General features: G+C 41.3%; 1 protein-coding gene across 8 annotated transcripts in view; it reads left to right on the forward strand.

Annotated features, from left to right (window-relative positions):
* The window catches only part of dip2a (disco-interacting protein 2 homolog A), a 77362-nt gene that overhangs the window by 39389 nt on the left and 18314 nt on the right, over positions 1-19659 (forward strand). For 6 of the 8 annotated variants that reach the window (XR_005895369.1, XR_005895368.1, XM_041057173.1 and 3 more), the window contains exons 2-7: positions 4101-4172; positions 9131-9250; positions 9338-9457; positions 13381-13650; positions 15563-15700; positions 19423-19542. Coding sequence is in view for 6 of the 8 variants with exons in the window: in XM_041057173.1 (XP_040913107.1) it covers positions 4101-4172; positions 9131-9250; positions 9338-9457; positions 13381-13650; positions 15563-15700; positions 19423-19542 (840 nt within the window). In the remaining 2 variants the exon portion in view is untranslated. Of the gene's footprint in view, positions 1-4100; positions 4173-9130; positions 9251-9337; positions 9458-13380; positions 13651-15562; positions 15701-16890; positions 16933-19422; positions 19543-19659 lie in introns of all 8 variants that reach the window. The other 2 variants (XM_041057170.1, XM_041057171.1) reach the window with 1 other exon arrangement.

Here is a 19659-nt window from a genome sequence, read left to right on the forward strand (position 1 = left end):
GTCTTATTAAGGTGAGCCTCACCCCACAAGTAAAGCCATTCTCACCATGTTCTTCCAGTGCTTCATTACAGATCCTTATTGTGTTTGTGCAGGGTTGTAGAGGAATGTGCTGTGTTTCAGTATTTCCCTCCTCATTGAAGAGCTCCATCTGGGCAGATGCAAGGTAATTCTCTAATGGGGCCTCATTGGAGGAACAGTTCTAGTCAATAGCCAGTTCTAGTCAATAGCCGTCAATTATAGTCAATAAGACAAAGCAGAGGTCTCTTGCTGTCACAGTTCAGTGTGTTACAAGATTGACCGTCTCTTTTTTGAAATTTGATTCAGGTCTGCGTGAGAGGAATGTTTATGGTAACATCATTGGATGATGTGCCAGTAAAAGAATATGCCACCAGTCTGTAGTAAAAAACAATTTGGCTCTTCATCCTGATGTGGACTAGTTTCACAAGAGTAGCACTGATAACCCAAAGAATATGGACATTGGACAAGCTGTTCTTCTATTCTTTTTATTTCTTTCCTCTCAGTAATTAAAAAGAGAGAGTGTTTGGAGGTGAAAAGATGACAGGGAGGCTTAGGATATGTGGATAGTCAACCTTCAAGGGCTGGGATAAGGGTGAAGAGGTTAGACTGGAGGGATGGCAGAAACAAAGGGGAGGGGGGGGTTTGGTGAAGGTGAATGCAGGCAAAAAACCAGTCGTCCAGCTGAGCCCCTGATGTTCTCTAACCATCATGACATGAGAAATGCCCCCCCCCCCGTGCTTTTGTTCATCTCCCTTTGACACATTCATTCTCAGTTTTTATTTACTCTGCCCTCTACCCCACCCCACGTCCTCTCCTCCCAGGTGCTTGTTTTGAGATGTACCCTTTTCTTTACAGCTCAATTACATGGAAAAGCCTCTGGTCAGCAAAGTGGGGTAAAGGGAGTCAAATGAAGTGTTTCCCATTCTGCTGTAAATATACTATAAGCTACAGTGTGTCTCTTGTGACTACGTACTTTGGTAAAGGTGCTAAGCTTCCCTCCGTTCATCCTTCCATCTCCCTCCTCCCCTGCATCCCTCTATCCTCTCCCCCTCTTGTTATTCCCCAGATGGCAGGCCACATATTGACCTTTGAATCCTCTCATTTTCTCTTATGGAGGCACTTAAAGCTCAAACACGGGAGGAATGGAGTCTTTATCCAGGAATATATAAAAATGCAGATAGGCACCGATAAATGTGAAAACATATGCAAACGCAGACTTGCGCAAGAAATATTGTGATCCTTTGGTGCTTAAGCCTTTTTTGTTTTGCAGTTTAAGATATTGGGATCATTGTTTACCACTGAGCGCTTGAGTTCATTCCTCCATATTTAATGACTAAGCTGTTTGTTCTCAGATCAAAAGATTAGCTTCACTGAGACATAACTTGATGGATCAGTGTGTGCTAGGGGCCGCTCAGCCACCAAGGCTGCTGGTCAGAATTTGGAGACGCCGCAGAGAATAGCCCTCTATTGTGTTGTTGTCAGGCTGATTGGCTGCTGTGATGCACACAAACATACACTGTAGATGTACACGCACAGACACACAAACAGAGACACTTATCACCAGAAAGAGTCAGTGTCAGGTCAGCCGGCTCAGCCTGTGGACAGCGCTGTATTGTTGCTAGCCTCCAGATCTCCTGGACATGTAACAGTGCAGGCATTCAGCTGTTACTGGTGACTCAGGACCAGCGGGCAGCGTGGCAAGCAGTGTGACCACCAACACCTGCCTTCACACTAACATACTGTTGTGTTGTAAGAGGCTGGAAGAGCAGAGAACCAGGAAAAGATAATTATGAATATTTTTGGAAAAACTTTCATAATCAGTAACTAAGTGCAGTAACTAAAATTTTAAACATTAATCAGTCTGACGAAACATGTCCTCAATGACTGGGTGAACGCAAACAGGGTGTTGAATACAAGAATATTTGTACACAGTATAACCTTCATGAATTAACTGAGGTTACTAATACTTCAATAAGGAGCAATTAAAATAAGATATTCCCAAAGGTAGGATGAAGAGATGGAATCACATGGGGAGGAATTTAATCAGGCTGCTCTGTTCAAATAGCCCTATTGAACCCTGTGCCTTTTCACTTGACCTCCACCCTGACTCCTGCTGAGAGCCTGTATAGATTGATATAAAGGACACAGTGTGATCCCTATTCATTGGACTCAAGTGTCAACATCAAGTGGAAAATCTGACCACTCGGATCTTGCATTGACTTCTGTGAATATTTCTAGCTTCCTGCCAAAACAATGTATATGTCACGTCAAGTGCCTCTTTTGCTTTCACACCCCTAACAGCCCAGCGGTTTGACTGGCATATTTTCCACAAGGCCCCCTCGTCTTCCACAGCTTTGTTGCCAGCTCCTGAATGGGATAGTGCTTATTAGAGAGGTCACATTTAGGAGCATGGCTGTGTACATGGTTAGTGTGTCAGAGGTGCTGTCAGTCAGCCCACTGTGAGTGAATCAATACGCCTTTTGTCGACAAAATATCGAAAAGCGAGCCTCCGCCCCATCAGCCTCAGCTTGGCCCACAGCACTGCCTGATACGCAGAAAAACCGTGACATCTTACAATCCCAAAATCATCCACAAGCAGCCAAAGCACCCCAAACTCAGTGACCCATTTCTCTGTCTTTTGAAGAGGTCCCATGTGGACATGGATGTGTTTCAATGTTTTTGGCATTTTGGTTACAGTTTCATTTAGTGAAGAGTTCAGTTGTAATACACTTCAAGATCTCACTGCAAAGACACTGTATTTCATTGGTTTCTTTCTTCTTGGGAAAAGGCAGTGTAAAGGCCATTGCATAGTGTAGTTGGTAAAGGCATCCCACACTGTGACAGCTGAAAATCAAGTGCAATGTACTGTGCATCTGGGTTCTTCAAAATGATGAACTACAGCTACCCGGGTCAGATGGGAGTGGGGATGAACACCAAAAATGCATTCACAGAATGTGATCTATGTAACTAAATTACTCTGCTACGATTTTGATGATGACATTGAGATATTTTGTCAATTGTGTCATACATGCAAGTATGCACCAGCCTGCACAATAATGTAAACCTGATGAAATTTTGCTGTTTATTTATTGTCATCTTTTTTGATATTGACATAAGAATGTGACTCGTTCCTCTTATATCACCAGTCATATAAGTAGCTATCACAGAAGCAGTGTGGGGGTCACTGAGGTCATTGTTTTCTTTCACTTAATGTCTTTATTAGTTTAGGGAAGTTATGCTTATCCTTTTAATCACCATTTTAACTGACGTGGTTATCCTTGCTATCACACACCATAATTGTGATTAGTTTACACTCTGCCAAATCTAGTGACAGTTGCCAGAGTTAAGCCATTTCTGAATCTACATAATATTACTAAGCTTTATGCCTTCAGCCCCTCTCTCTCTCTCTGTGTCCTTCTGTCTGCACCCCTATCTCTTCATCTCCCTTTTTTCCTTAATTTTTCCTCTTACTCTTTTCATTGTAGTTAAATTCCCGTCTTGGCAAAGCTTGTGCATTGATATTCCTTTCAAATTGGGCTATTTAAATAGCATGTAGCCAGATCTTATTTAACATACTGCCTTTTAATTATGTGTGGGGAGACAACTGAGGCGGATTCAGTTCATGCTGACATCAGCAGTATTTTTACTTCTGGTAAAAACGCTGAGGGGGAAAAATGTTCCAGGCGTACCAGACAAACGATCTTTTAAATGCCCCTTGCCTAGCCGATGTTATCGTTAAAGTATTTAGTGGAAATTCTCCACAATATCAAATCTATCAAGTGTGATTTTTATGTTAGTGTGGATCAACAATTGCAATGTCATTTCCTGTGTGTGTCTTTTGAGAGAGACATCCAGTTGGTCAGTGCTGGTCATCTGCTGCCCCAACCCTCCCCTGGTGCCCTGTGGTGCCAGTGTAACCAGGCTGCCAGCATGATCCCGTGGCACTTGTGCACAAACACACACACACACACACACCACCACCACCAGGGCTCGGCTGAGCTAATGACTCATCTCTCTGCCCCCCCCCCCCCCTTCTCTCTCTCTGTCTATTCCTCTGTTTTTCCCTGTCTCTGTCTGTACAGGGGACATCACTCAGAAGGGCTATGAGAAGAAAAGAGGCAAGCTGTTGGCACCGTACATCCCACAGATACAAGGTAAGGCACACAGGCCTGCAGGAAATTTACTGTCCAGAACAGGATTTATCTTTGCTCTGGCTACCTGTTAGCACTGCATTTAACATAGTGCAAGAGCAAACAGAACAAGATAAAGTATCTTATAACATTAGTGATGATGATTACAGGAGTACCTTTATTTGCATATTACAAATTTTGCTTCTATAATAAAACAAACCTTATTATGGCGTACAGAGAGGTAAATAGAAGGGAAAAAAATCATACAAAAGCAGAGGGAAAAGAAATGAAAATAAAAATCATTAAACAAACAAAAATTAGAACAACAAAGCCAGAACAAATTCAGAGTTTTCCTGCAGAATTTGCATTTTTAAACTGAGTAAACTGAGTGTTCTCTGATATCAAAAATACTAGATTGAATCACATAGTCCTAAAGTTGTCATAAGCAATGCTGCAGAGGATTTTTGACATAACTAGTTGAAGATGTTCGTGCTGGTGTGTTCTCGATTCTTTGGGTCAGGCCTGTGGTCCTGTCATCCTTAGATTTATTATTGACTGATGCAGAGCAATGGCGGATAGCCCTGGGTCAGCCATATTTCATACTGTATGTAATCAAAATGAAAATAGGTGCTAACCAACCAAGGTAAGGAAGACACAATAGAGCCTGTAAATATTAGGTGTCTCTGCTGGAATGATAGCTGGTCTAGATTTGGATCACAAGGTCTACAATGCGGATTGTGATTTCATGATATGAAGTGATTATGTGTTTTGATTAAGTTATTTTGTCTTACAGAATGCTGAATATTTTGAGGAATATTTTGGTGTTTTTTTTTTATTCCCAGTTTGTGTTTATTAGTGCTGGCCATCCTGTGTTAGGTTGTGGGTGTTTGAGAAGACAAGTATTATCTTTGAAGAGCTGGGAGGCATTATGTTTCCCAGCTGTAAGCTACTACTTATTATCTGTCTATGGCCTTTGACTGTGTAAGGGGCTACATGAATTTATATATCAATTCAGTGTTTTTTTTTTTAGCTGTCATGCAGTCAGTAAGCCCAAGCTGCCTCAAGCAGACTGTAAGGTCGAGGTGGTTTGTGGTGAATCCCAGAGATCAGTCACTGTCTGAATGCTTCATGCTCCTCCGTCCTTTATCCAGGGTCCATTGCAGTCTTTGGTTTGGCCTGCTCTCAGAACATCAAGCCTCAGTGGAAACCAGAGTCTGGTGTGGGCCGCTCGCTCAAGGATTTCCATTGGAGTTAGCAGGCCTGTTATTTAGCTTGGGTGGCTCTTCTCCTTCACTCTCTGTCTTTCTCTTGCTTCCTTTCTCTCTTGTTATCACAGATTTATGTGTTTTCTTTATTCATCCATTGTTTGGTCCATTCAGTCTGGATCCCAACACATAAAGAAGGGAAGTGACAGGTATAGAGCAGAAATGGACAGGCTTGGGAGTGGGTGAAATTCTTCATATACAACACATGCTTCCTGCAGAATGAATGGGTGTGTTGGTGTTTAATGACATCCATGCAGCTCGATGAATCAGTGGGTTAGTGTTTAACAGCTGCACGATTGAAATAGGAGTCCAATAGACTGTAGGCTTCTGAGCTCTGTACAGAATTTCATAAGCTGTTTTACTGTCTTATATTTCACTGTTGTCATAGGACAGTACATGTGCCAAGTGCAATAAAGTAGACGTACAAAACCAGATTGTTAACATCTAGTCAGAGAGTAGATTCATTCCCTTTGTTTATATTTTAGTGTTCGGGCACCACTGTGAGTTGCATGAGATCTTGACCATACTGCAAAGTCAAAGATTTAGGAATAGTTGGCATGTGAATGTAGATTTATGAGCATCAAATTAAGCTTTGAGGAGGAATTTTTATATCTCTGTGGTGAAAATACAGGTTTGTGAAATGCCTATATCTTATCTTAAGTGATGGTTCTATTTTTAGATGTGGTTTCAATTTTTGACTAGGTATTCATTCCTAGCTCTTTCAAAATGAATTAACCATTTTTATTAGGCACATATAAAATTTCTATCAAAGCAAGATTATTAATGTATGTGATTCAAATATGCAGCTGTGAACTTGATGCAAGTCAGTAGCTGAGTGTATTTGCTCTCTAAGAGTGAGACACAGCACACGTGTTGTCAGCCGCCACACCGGTAAATGTTGGCATCAGACAGGTGCTAAAAATTCATCAGGGTTCGCTGTGAACCAATAACAACATCTGCTGTGACGGAGCGTGCCTGTGATTGGCTCGGTGTGGTGTGTCTCTGAAGTGTGTTCTGCCCAGCAACCGGGTCTGGTGTCCTGGCTTGTTTTATAGACCTGTTTCCTCTGGGAGCTGGGAAAAGGCCGTTGTGTGACTGGGCTGTCAGAGCGACATAAGGGACCAGCATATATTGATGTCTATCCATGTTCAGGGGATGCAGTGTGTGTGTATATGTGTGTGTGTCAGACTCTGAGGATTGTGTGTCCTTAAATGTCCTGAAGCCACATTGGTTATGTTGTGTAATATTTGAAACTCATGTTATTAAATAGATTTAGTTGAAGTGTGTTTGTGAACGTTCAGCATCGCAGCATATTGTGTTGTGCTGCTGTCTGAGAGTTGCTGACAGTGTGGAGCTCACTGATCCCCTCTAAGCTGCCGCTGAAAAGCCGGGTGGGCCGGTGGCTGGCTGGCCGGGTGTCGAAGTGTTGGATCTAACTGGTTGAACGTGACCTTGGTAGAACTCTGTCCTCAAAATGCTGTTTTCTAATGGTTATACACTCTGTTTGGTTCACTTGGTCACAGGTCAGCAAAGGTTGCAATACCCATGCAAAACCTCAAAACTATCCACAATATGATCATTTTCTTTAGCTGCATTGTTGATTTTGACTCCCATTTATAAATATTTAGGCCTTCTCTAAAGCTACAACGTGACTATTAGTTTCAGTCACATTTTACTTTCACGCATCATAACAGTTGAGCTGATCATGAATATGATTTGGGTGTAACGACTGATTGAACCAAGCTGGACTGGGTCTGTTCCAGTATGGGTCAGATGGTGTTGACAGCCTGCAGGTTAAAATCATATGGTGTGTGATGTTTTAAGGTTCAAATCTTATGTCCTCAGATCCAGACTGACAGACCTGACCTGACTGCCAGTTGCTTTCATAAAGATTTTTTTTCAACATATTTGTTATTTGTGACTGACTCTGGCGACTGATGACATCATTTGTGGTGGAAACAAACCGTGCGTGTGGTTTGTCCAGTTTTCGTAGGTTTCAGCTAATCCTCATCCCTTTTCCAAGGTTTAGCCCCTGTTCTTATCAGGACACCTTTTTTGTATAAATTACTCATCTTTGAAGCCAAATAAAAAATTGTTAAAATGTTTTCCTTGAGGAATGACGATTCCAGCAATACCAGTGGCTTGATTTTGTGGTTCCAGTGAACACATTTGGCCACTGGTCGGTGAGTGGTAATGTCTTTCTCACTGACTCATACTGGTTGGTCAGGGAAAGCCCAAAGTTATGATTTAATGGCCTTTAGTACTTATGCTGACAACCTACTGCGAAAAACAATTCTACTTTCTTTACCGTGAAAATTATTTCACATTTTTGACTGATGGACTACATAAATACTGTGCCAGTGTTGGTGAATTTATGTATGAAATAACAGTAGCTTGGCTTTCTGTTTTGTTCAGCTGTGTTTTTTGTAACACCCTGTGATGTTTCATGTTAGTTTTCTAGTTTACACTGTCATCCACAAATGGGCTTTAATACCACACAAAAATGTAATGTGTCTTGTTGTTCGCTGTGCCGCTGCTTTCATGGTTTACAAAGACACGCAATGTTTAGGCATCAGAATCTAGACAGTTTTGTTGGGGTAAATCTTTCAAGTTCAGGTGGAAACCAGCAGGAGGCAGTGGAAACATGGGCCTGTTGGTATTGTTTTTTGACACAGAGTTACAGAACTAGGGAAGCATCCTTTTTAACTTTAGTGCCCTCCCTGCCCCACTGCCAGGAAAATATACTGTCAGATATATTACTAAGTAATATTTCAGATTCTGTTGCTTTGACAGCTTCCTGTTCCATTGTGTCTGTTGCTGTTCTTCAAGTCTGCCTAAAATAACTGCCAGGGCCTTTCATTACTCAACAAATAAATATAGGCAAGTTGTGGGTGGATTATTTCCCCAGTTGGATTGTTTATATTGCATTACTTATGTGTACATTCAGATCTTTAACGATGCACAGTGAATTTAGATTCATCTCATTTGATCACATTTTACATCTCATGGGAAGGTAGCTCATCAGAATTCTTCTTAGAGTTTCTCCTATGCATTTATCCTTCCCACATACTTCACATACATCACCATGAAAGTGTGAGTGGAAGAAGTAAGGCCAATAGCAGATGACTCCTAATAGAGCTCATACCATGACCTTCCTTCAGGCGGTACTCTTGGTTTTCCCCTCTGATGTTAACCACTAGTTCCTTAATGAAGCTCAAATGAGAATTGCATAAGCGTATGGATGAATCACTGCCTGTGTCATGCAGAGCGCAGTGCGGTTGACGAGTTTGAGAGTTTGATCATTTTAGAACGCTCCAGTTAGAATAGATGTTGTCTTTTTGACATTCATGGTACTTAATCACCTCCTTTATGTTATGTCTGTGTAATTTACATTTGCTTCCCTTGGAAAGCTGGGAGTCAGCTGGAAAGCGACAAGACAGGCTGGATTAATTAAAGTGAATACTTTTTCAACTCCAAGCTACTGTATTAGAAGAAAGCAGCGTAAGTAGGGATTACCATTAAGCTTGTGGATACTTGATCTGGTCGAGCAATATTCAGCAGCCTTGCTCTAAGTCCACAACACATTCTGCAAAGATTTTATGCACTCATATATCTGGTATTAATATCTCTGCTTTTGAGCATCAAAGGAAGATTCACCTTTTGTTTTTGTCCTTTTATAAACTGTCCTCTCCCTGCTTTGGTCTTGTCTCTCTGCAGGTGTAGATCCATCTCTGCAAATTGACAACAGGATCCAGGCCTCTTCCCAAGCTGTTCTACCAGGTTCCAAACACAACAAGTCCCGGGCTGCCAACACCCGGGATGAACGCTTCAGATCTGGTAATCATGTGTCCATACTGCTGAAAGGTTTTAAATGCCTGGTGCATTTTTTAGCTGTAGCTTAACTCTGTTGATGTGTTTTCTTAGATTTGCACACAGAAGCCGTCCAAGCTGCTTTGGCGAAGTACAAAGAGAGGAAGATGCCCATGCCCTCTAAGAGAAGATCTGTGCTAGTTCAGTCATCTGTTGAGGCATGCACCCCGCCAGGTGAGACCTCCATTCATAAGAGCCACTGTCAACCCAGGGAAGAAATATCCTGTGCACACACAGCCTAGGTTTACATTCATGCTTGGTTGTTTACATGTGCTCCCATGAGCATTAGAGTGCAGGATGCTGACACCCTGTTGTGTCCAGTGGACGAAGATGATGCTGCCAAGCATTTGCTACTGGAAAGAAATGTGCAGTTTGATGAATGTGTCCATTCTTTGTGACTATAAAGGACTCAGTTCTCACCGTTGTGTTCCCAGGCAGACCTTCCCACATGAGTTGCATAATGGATGCATAATCAGATTTTTAACATAGTCTCAAAATGTTGACCTTTTGCCTGCTTTTATAACAGTTTGTATTGTGTGGGCCCATTCATTTGAATTTTTTTACTGCATTCTGTTGCCTTTTTTTGTGAGATGTCCAAGGCCCAAAAACCCTTTTGTGTGGTGAGTATTTGAGAAACTTTCCAGTCTCTCAAATGCTGCAGTTGCTTTAGTGTAGGAGTACTTACTTACTTACTTTAGAGTGTAAGAGTTAATTGTTGGGTGGCCTTTGAGCCTCATGTCTTGGGTAAAGAGAAGACACAGTGGTGGAGCGAGTAACCGGATTAAGAGCTCAGACATTGGAGTTTGAACAGAAGAAGGAGGGGAGCCTTTTCATGCTCTCTCTGAGTGATCTACTGTAATCTATTGCAATAAGGTGCACAGGTTTGGCTTCACAGACCCACAAAATTATATACTGTACATACAAGATGATCTGGGGTTGTGCTGCTTTTTCAAGGCTAATGGCAGCTACAGGTGTTGGGATGCATGCAGTGGCAGTGTTGGTTATTTCAACAGTATGTCAGGGATTTGTGAATGGCAGGCTAACCTTAAAGGTCCTCTGTGGAGTTTTTAAACACTAATAATGCTGTAGAGTAATATTTTGATGAACGTGTCCCTGTATTGTTATCTAACATGCATAGATGAACTTCTGAATCTGAATCATATGCAGTGACTGACATATATCCAACCACACTACATGTCTGATCACCCAGTGTCTGACTGGGAAGAATCAGCAGTAATAAAGGCAAACTCTGACTTGTAACCTTCCAGACCTGTCACTCAGGACAATGTGGCATGATTGGATGGTAGATGCCTTTATAAAACAACAGAAATGTAGCCAATATATAGGCCAACAAATAAGCACAGTATATACAAAACATTGTAACTAATGTAACATGGAGAATATGCAAAAACAATTCTAACCAGTTTCCTCACATTAAAGTTGTTCTCTGGTGTATTTTTAGCCACTCTGGTGGCCTGGCTCTGGGGATGGCAGTGTTGGTCTGACAGTCAGTAAGTCGGTTTGTCTGTTCACCACTTTGTACCAGACTAAAATATCTCAACAAATATTGGATAGATTTCCTTCAAATATGGTACTCATATTCATCTCCCCTTAAGATGAATTGTAATATCTTTAGTGATCCGCTGAATTTTCTTCTAGCTTCACCATCAGGTCAACATTTCTGTTGACCTAATGTTGACCTGTTTTGTTTCCAGTACTTACAAATACCTGTGAAACTAAAGACATTCCTATCAGTCTTAGCTATTTTGTTTGTTTTCCATTTTAATTAGCTAATGCTAGCTAACACTCTAACATGTTGAACATGGTAAGCATTACCCCTGCTAAACATCAGCATGTTAACATTGTCATTTTGAGCATGTTAGCATGCTGCTAGCATTTAGCTCAAAGGAGCACTGTCCCTGAAGTACAGCTTCTTAGGCTTGTTTCGTGTACTAGTACACAACTTTGTAGTCAGTTAGAGTTATTCACAATTTTTAATACACAGTTGAAAGATAGATTGAACCTATGCTCTCCTTTTTGTAGTATGCCATTTGTGCATAGAACAGACATTGCTACTTTCAGGAAGCAAACATTTTGATGTTATTTCACTTAATTTGATTCATTCATTCAGTCCGTGTTAAACTGCTGTGCTGAAGCTTAATTAATGTATATGTCTTTGCTTTAATGTAATATTTCATTTCATTCACAAGAATAACTGAGATCTCAGCATAACTGCTTAGTTTTTCTCTGTTTTATATCCCTTTCTACCTCCATCACTTTCCGTTTTTGTCTGTTCACTATCTATTCTTGTTTTTGTTTGTATAACTGTAACTAATAATCTCTTTTCTCTCTTAGTTTCTCCCCATTTCTCTATTTCTGCTTTGTGTTGTGTTCTCTGACCTTTTCTTTCTCTCTCCCTATGTTACTGTGTCAAGGTTACTGAGAGAGATTGGAAGGAGGTGGAGGAATAACAAACAGAATCATAAATGCGAGATAACCCCCATGAGATCATTGGTTGTAGAGACATTAAATTTTAGCCTGTTATAATCAAACCTCCTCTAGCCCTCCACTGACAGCCTCCACAAGAAAGTAACAGGGATTTTAACAGTCTCTCAGCTGGTGGATTTTTCTTGTAACTACATACTGTGAGTGATTAGTAGGCAGATTAATCACATAAAGGCTCATTAGTTCTGAGAACATCCATCAGGCATACGCTGATCACACACAGGCTTAATCTCTGTTTTCTAAATGTCTGTCTCATCCCCTCAGTGGAGTTGAGATCGGTTTTTCACACTGCTAAAGCTTTGTTTTTGACAGTATGCTGTATGCAGAGACTTTAGTGTTTTGAGGAGTGTGAATGAGTTTTGCACTTTTCTCAGGGGCTGCAGAGCAAGCACCACTGTTTTACTTGCTCAATGATGAATAATGGAGGAAATGTGACCTTTCTTGGTGATTTTGAAAACAGTTGTTGTTTATAACTTGAGTATTTTATTGTTTCAAGTGGAGTGCCTAAGCTCTTTTAGCCTTTTCGTTGCACTCAGTTCTCTGCAGAATGCAAATCTCAGACTGGCCTGCTCTTGTGCAACTTCAGTGATCCTGTTGAAAGAGCAGAGATTTCTGGGAGCTTGGCAGATGAAGTGGAATGTGTTCCTTTTGAAAGATCCTTACCTTGCTTTGAAGTTGTTCTTGTTTGGGCTATTTTTTGCTGAGACCAACTGCTCATAGTTGCCTCAAGGGAAAGACAGTAAAATCATCAGTGACTGGGCTTCTGTCCAAGCCTTTATAACATAAGATTCAGATTCCGAGAACTTTATTGTCATTCACTTTACGTCCCAAGCACGTATAACGAACGAGATTTCGTTGCATCGGCTCGGAAGATCACTGAAGTTAAAGGCAAAGAAAAACACATTAAGGAACAATAAACTAGGGTACACTACTCTTGCAAAGTAGTCTAGCAATGTTTTCTTTTACACCAACACTGGATATTTCACTTTCTGTTTGCAAGCACTGTTTGTATGTATTCTTGCATTTCTGTCAAGCACAAATACCAATAAGATAGATATTTTTCTTGAAAAGATGACTTTGGTAGTTGTATTCCCCAGATTAACTTCCTTGTCTACTTTAGGTGTGTAAAAGCACAACCTCAAACCTCTTGTTTTTCCCACAGCACCTATTCTCACTTCTCGTATCCTCTACAAATATGAATCACCCTGTCCTGTCTGTTGTAAAAAATCTATTGTACTTTACATTAATGTAGTACACATATAATTGCTGCGCGCCTGTGTGTTAGTGTGGCAGTTTTTACAGGTAGTCAAATATCAGATACACGCTCCAGTAGTGAGAGCATAATACATTTAAAAACAAGCATCCCTCAGCCTATCAACTTCCATCTCCATCAAAATCATCTGGCAGTCCCACTTGCTTATATATACTTTGTCCTGTATGTATAAGTAGAACAGTGTATCATCAGCATATCGTATAAATCATGCTGTAGAGTTCCATCGCCAGGTTTTGCCATCTTGTTTTTTTTCCTGGAGACAGGCCCATGTTCTTGTCTACTGTTGTGACGCTGCCCTGTCTTGACCTGTCAAACACAGACACCTCCTCAGCGTCAGAAGACGAGGGCTCGCTGCGCCGGCAAGGACGTCTGGCCACCTCCACGCCCTACCAGGGCCACGGCCACCCAGCCGTTGAGCACTGGTTTAACCGTGTCATCCAGGGTTCGTCCACCTCATCCTCCGCGTCATCCACCTCATCCCACCCGGGAGGGAGATCCGTTACCACCACCAACACCACTGCCCACGCAGCCCTCAACGTCAGCGCCGCAGCTACTGCACTGGCCGACCTTATGGCACACACCCAGCTAGGTCAGTGACACACACAGTCTCTCACAATGCAGCTGAAGCGTTCTCATTGAGTTAGCAGAGGTACATAAGTTTTGCTCAACCTTAATAAAAACTCCTTCACTCCTCATGCTATTTGGATAACCATAAAAATGTGTCTATTTTTGTTGGGAGCTGAAGTGGGAAGGTATTTTAGAAGTAGAATGAGATGATGTGTTCATGTCAAGCAAGAAAACACTGTTAAATGTTTACAATTATTTCCTGCATATAATGTTTTCGCTATTCAAATGTGCTGGTGGTTTCATAAACTTCCCAGTAAAAGCGCATTCAGCTAGTCCTTAAAGGAGCCTGCAGACTGTATGGTTTTAAATTCTTTCATCTATGTATTTACATCAATAACAGAGTCTGCAGTCAGATTTTTTTACTTTTCTATTGTCTCACAATTGCTGATTTCAGCACCTGAACCTGTACTATGTCGCTCAGGTTGTTTTTGCAGAGCTGTAACTTAATCGCAGACAGACAGTGGTGTCCTACACATGTGCTACAGCCCAGGCCTTATCTCCCTCCATATACACAGAATCACTTGATGAGGCAAGACAAAGGGAACAAGAAACAGAGTTTTAATTTATGTCTGTCTAATTAGTCGTTTCCGTCTGCCATCTCACTGTCATTCAGTCCTGTGAAAGGGCTCACAGCCACTTTTCCGTCAAAGCCACTCTTTGCATGTTGCCACACGAGTGTCACAAGCTAGTTAATGAGATTCAGTAGATTTATCTCCATCCGTCTCTCAGCAGCAGCAAAGCGAGATGGTGTCTTGCTTGCGTATGTGTGTGTGTGTTCATGTGTGTCTGTACGTGTTGCCGGCAGAACGATATCCTATTAGGATGGAGCTGCCTGATTTCTGTCCAACTCGTCTCCCCTCAAGGTTGCTGTCATAAAGTAGCAGCAGTGACTGCTGCTGAATGGAGCTGTAAATACATCTCCCATATCACCCTCTTCCTCAGCCCCTCAGACTCTCAGTTCTGACATTCACTTCAGCAACAGACAATGACTTGTAGGCCATCACACATGGGGAATATTTGGGGATAATATAGATGGTAATGACCAATCAAATATGACGGTTTTAAAATCACTTGTTTGTCCTGTGTGCATGTTATACCATATATATATGGTTTATGTTGCAATGTACTGTACATGGACATGTACAATTCTCTATAACCACAATTTATAGCAGTTGCAATCCAATGCAACAACTCATAAATTCTACCTCAACAAAGATGATAACGTTTTTGATTGACACTGTATGAGGTGTTCATGTTTAAGATTGAGGTTATAGTTGCCATTGGTATTGGACTGCACTATATTGAGAGATGTTTCTAATGTTTTGCTGGCCCTACACATCCATATTAGAAACATATTTCAAAATGATGCTGTCCAATACTACACCAACACCTTGTACAACTTCAATAATAAAAATGTAGCTGAATTCTCCTGACATTGTCAACAAAAACTTAACCTTGCAGGCTTTGAAAATGTAAAATTTGTGGACATATTTTACTGAGTTCCTTTCAGTTTTATTGGTGCACTTGATGAAGGTCCCAGGGAGTATATACAGTGCTGACACACTTGTGTTATACAAATATGTTTGATCTTGCTCTTTGTGAACACAAAATGTATTTGCTGAATAGAAACATTCATTCATTATCCTGGCAGGTAGTTAAAATAGAGGTAAAATGTGAACACCTTGTCAAAACACACTCTTTCGCAGTAAAAGACTTTTCACTTAGGAATGACATAAAGGCTCCTAGCCTCTCAATCAAATTCCTACGCTGTCAGATTGTTTGCAGACTTATAAAGTACATTTTCGTATAGTTTCAACCACCCAAAGAAGGCATGGCGTTTGACCTTTTAACCCCCGACACCCCACTCATGACAGATAACCACTCAGCACCCCCCGATGTGACAGGGCTGTCGGAGCGCTCCTCACTTCATGCGGAGCGGCCCCAGGTGGCCTCGGTGCGAGGCGTTTCGCGCGGCTGCAACCACCACACCAGCGTCATGGAGACCGCAGATGGTGAGTTTCCTACTTACGCACACACTCAGAAACACAGTCACCTCCCTTTCCCTTTTTCCCCTGCTGTCTGTCCCTCTGTAGTCAGACTGGCACAAGCTGCTGACTGACCCTCTTGCGTTGCCATGGTAACAGCGCACCTCTACAAACCCCTTAAAAATCCTCCATGTTCCTACTTTAACGTTTTATCTGATAAAAACACATGGTTAATAATGATTTAGACAAGAACATTTTGTTTTCACTTGCGTCCTACAACGACAAAGTAAAAATCACTCAGACATGGGTCGTAAACATTAACATACATTAACAACCTCCAGACATCATTCCTCATTCAAACTGCATCTAGTATAGTATTCCCCCAACACTAGATGGGCCATCACAGATATTGACAATGGATGCTGTGCAGTGTAGAGGTGGGTAACTGGTGAAATCAAACTAGGAGAATGGTGTCATTACAGTGCATTAAACATCAGTTTAACTGGTATTTTTTTCTAATGTTGGGTCAACTTGTTCCAGGATTTTTTTTTAAATATCACTAGACTTTAATGATGTGTTAAGATAGATGTTTTTCACAGTAACTGCACCAAGTTTATTGTCTACAGAGAGTTGCCGTTGATGACAATCAGGTCAACCAAAGCATGAAAGCTAGCGTTGAAGTATTTCTGTCACTCGTACATCTTCATTTATTCAACATCAGAGCTGAAATTCTACTTTGAATTCATGCACAAGGTCCACTGCTACAGCAGAGCTATTATTTTCCTGCCATTCATCCTCGGTCATTAAGAATATGTGTGCATTGTCTGGACTTTCACTGTTAATAAATGCTTAAGTGGCCACCTAGCTGACAGATATGTGGGTTGGAAGTTGTTCAACCTGCAGATTAAAAAAAAAAAAAAACCTGCACTGCGGCTCATTTTTATCCCTCCTATTTTGCTGTGTGGTATTCAAGATGTTTCAAACCCACACCTCCTAATTATGTTTTCCCACATAGGTTATTAAAGAAATGACAAAAATAACAAAAATAGTCTTATCTTTGTTGTTGTGGTACAATTACAAAAGTCTGAGCTCCTCATAAGCCCAGTCTCAACTGCATATGGCTGAGGCTAGATTTCTCACACATTCACTCAAACACACACACACACACAGGTTTCACAGGACTGTTTCATTGACATCCTAATGTGTCTCTCCTCCAGGCTGTGAGTGGAGAGGTGAAGGATCCCTCAGTTTAATGGATGGTATTTATAACTGTTCCTCCAACTTTATGGCAGTCTGCTATATGTGCACTCTGCTGTGTGTGCATTTGTGTTTGCGTGTGTTTGTGTTTCTTCCATTGCCCATACTGTCAGGTTTTGCACTTGTCCAAATTGTGTGTTTTCCAAAAATATATGAGGAGCTACCGTGAATTCAGTTATTAGATTCCCGTGTATGTGTGTGTATGTGTGAGGTTGTGTTGCTGAGTGTGTTGCAGATGCTTTAGCATTTATAGCATCTTCAAGCTACGTCTAACCTAAATGCTCTTCACTTTGATCACACTGAAGCAAATGGTGTGAAAAGGTGACAGGTGTAACTATTCATTTACAGTTGTGAATAATTAGCGTGCAGACATACTGGTTTCCTCTCTCACACTGAGACATTAAGACTTGTCAGTTTATGTTTCTCCCTCCATTCTGTGACACCAGCCTGTAGTCACACAGTTTGTTCTTTGATGGCAGCAGTCTAGCACTGCTGCCGATTTAACATTGACACATAGCTGGTTGTAGAGAACATGGCACACAGTGACTTTGGTTTCCTCTGTAGCTGGACACTAATGTTGTATGTCTTGCTTTCTGAGCTACCTTATATGTGGACATTTCCCTATTTAGACTATTAACGCTGCATGCCTGTTTAACTTTTTTTTCTGGAAAATTATAAGCATAACAAATGACACATTTTCCATCCAGTGCCATCAGTCTGCTCCTCTGTCAGCTGTCTCTGATTTCAAAACTGAAACTCTAAATACATCAAACACAGACCCCTAGCAATATTCACGAAACAGCTAAACAAACAAACACACACACACACAGTAACAGTATGAGCTGTCTTAGCCTAAAACTGGTGTTTGTTACCTCAGCTCCACATGTGACATGTTCCTTCTCTAGAATGAACATGGACACTATACTTTGTTTTAGTTGATCCCACATACACCTCTTGCTGCTGTAAATACTTAGTAATAAATGTGTATTAATCCATGGCTGAAAATAGTCCCTAACAAATGCACTGTTTCCTCCAGTTTGAGTGATGTATTCTAAAAACTACAGTGTTCAGTTGTTTGTCAGAAAAATTGCTGAGAGATGGACTAACATCTTTTTATCTTTGATCTTTTCTTGGGATTTTTTAAATTAAACAAATTACCATATAGAATAACAACAGCTTCATCTCTTGTCTCCATTTTTGTTATGTTATATTTTTTGCTCTATACGCACACACACACACACACGCACACACAGTATTATTGCCAAGATGGTGTGGCATTTTATACAAAAATTAAACTAGACCCAGTGTTTGCTACAGTGATTGAATGCTGTAGGTGGATGTATTATGAAGTCATGAAAACATTAATTATAGTCGTCATCACAGGCAAGTCCTGGTTAGCTGTAATATTAATGATCAAGGCCCCTGAGTGGGTGGGGTTCAGGGCCCTCAGATGTCATCCTGTGTGTCTGGGGCTTTCTAATTGGCCCATCAGGTACTGTGCTAACCCTCACACTACTCCTAGTACATCTGTCCCTACAAAAGGAGGCAGAGTCTGTCTGAGCCAGGCTTATTATAGTAAGATAGATCAGGCAAGCTTCGTGCAGCTGTGGCCTTCGTCTCCTGTGGCTGTCTGGAATGTCTGACACAGACCACCCCCCTCCCAAACTAAGTATGAAGTCATATGGAGGAAATGATGTCCAATGATGATTACTGTCAGCACATGCCCGTGTCCGAAATGTGAGGGAAATCTGTCTGGACACCTCCCTTCTTCTCTCATTTCACCTCTGTTGTTTCTTTCGTTTACTCTCCTTTCCTGTCATTCAAGTTCTGTCTTCTTTACAGAGGTCCATGTCTCTGCAGTTATGCTTTCCTGTGCACAGCAATGCAAAATTACAGATCAGTTTGAACATATATCAAATGATATACATATATTTTGGTGTGGCTGGGCTGTGGTTGATTTTACCCTCCAACAATTATGATTTTGCAGGGCGTATGTAAATCAGACTCCTTTTGAGACATCTCATGAATCACTTAGTGCAGGGAGTACATCTTTGTTGCTAGGCAGCAGGCAAGGCTGCTACTTGTTTTCTGATTTATTTTGCCTGTGAGGTGTTTCAGTGTATCCTGACTGAAAGACTGTAACCTTTGACCTCCAGGTAACTGTAGATGGCCTCGCAGTCCCCTGTTTCGTTGTCTTGCCGCAGTGTGAGTGACAGCTGGTTGTCCTCCGTGTTTCATTAGAACACCAACTGACCTTTTCGCTTTTCTTTTCTTATTTGTCCTCCTCTCATCCATTTACCTTTCCTCATCGATCGCTCAATCTGTTTTTTTCTACATATCTCTCTCTGCTGTATCACTTTCCACCTGCTCCATACATTACTTCCACCCTGATATTCTTCTTTTTCATGTCTGTTTTTCTCCATACCTTTGTCTTACCATGTTTATTTCCACCCTACCTTTTTCTTTTCACCCTTTCCAATTTCATCGTGTAGGCGTTCCAGTCAACAGTCGCGTCTCCTCCAAAATCCAGCAGCTGCTCAACACTCTGAAGAGACCGAAGCGACCACCTCTGCGAGAGTTCTTTGTGGACGACTTTGAGGAGCTATTGGATGGTAAGCTGGCTTGAAAATAATTAACATTGCTTTTATTAAATCAATAAATCATGGCAAAAGCATCCCTCTTTCTGTGGTGCAACAAGCATACTGATCGGAGCCTTTCACAGTTAAATG

The sequence above is a fragment of the Toxotes jaculatrix genome, chromosome 15, assembly GCF_017976425.1.
Source record: "Toxotes jaculatrix isolate fToxJac2 chromosome 15, fToxJac2.pri, whole genome shotgun sequence".
NCBI classification, from domain to species: domain Eukaryota; kingdom Metazoa; phylum Chordata; class Actinopteri; family Toxotidae; genus Toxotes; species Toxotes jaculatrix.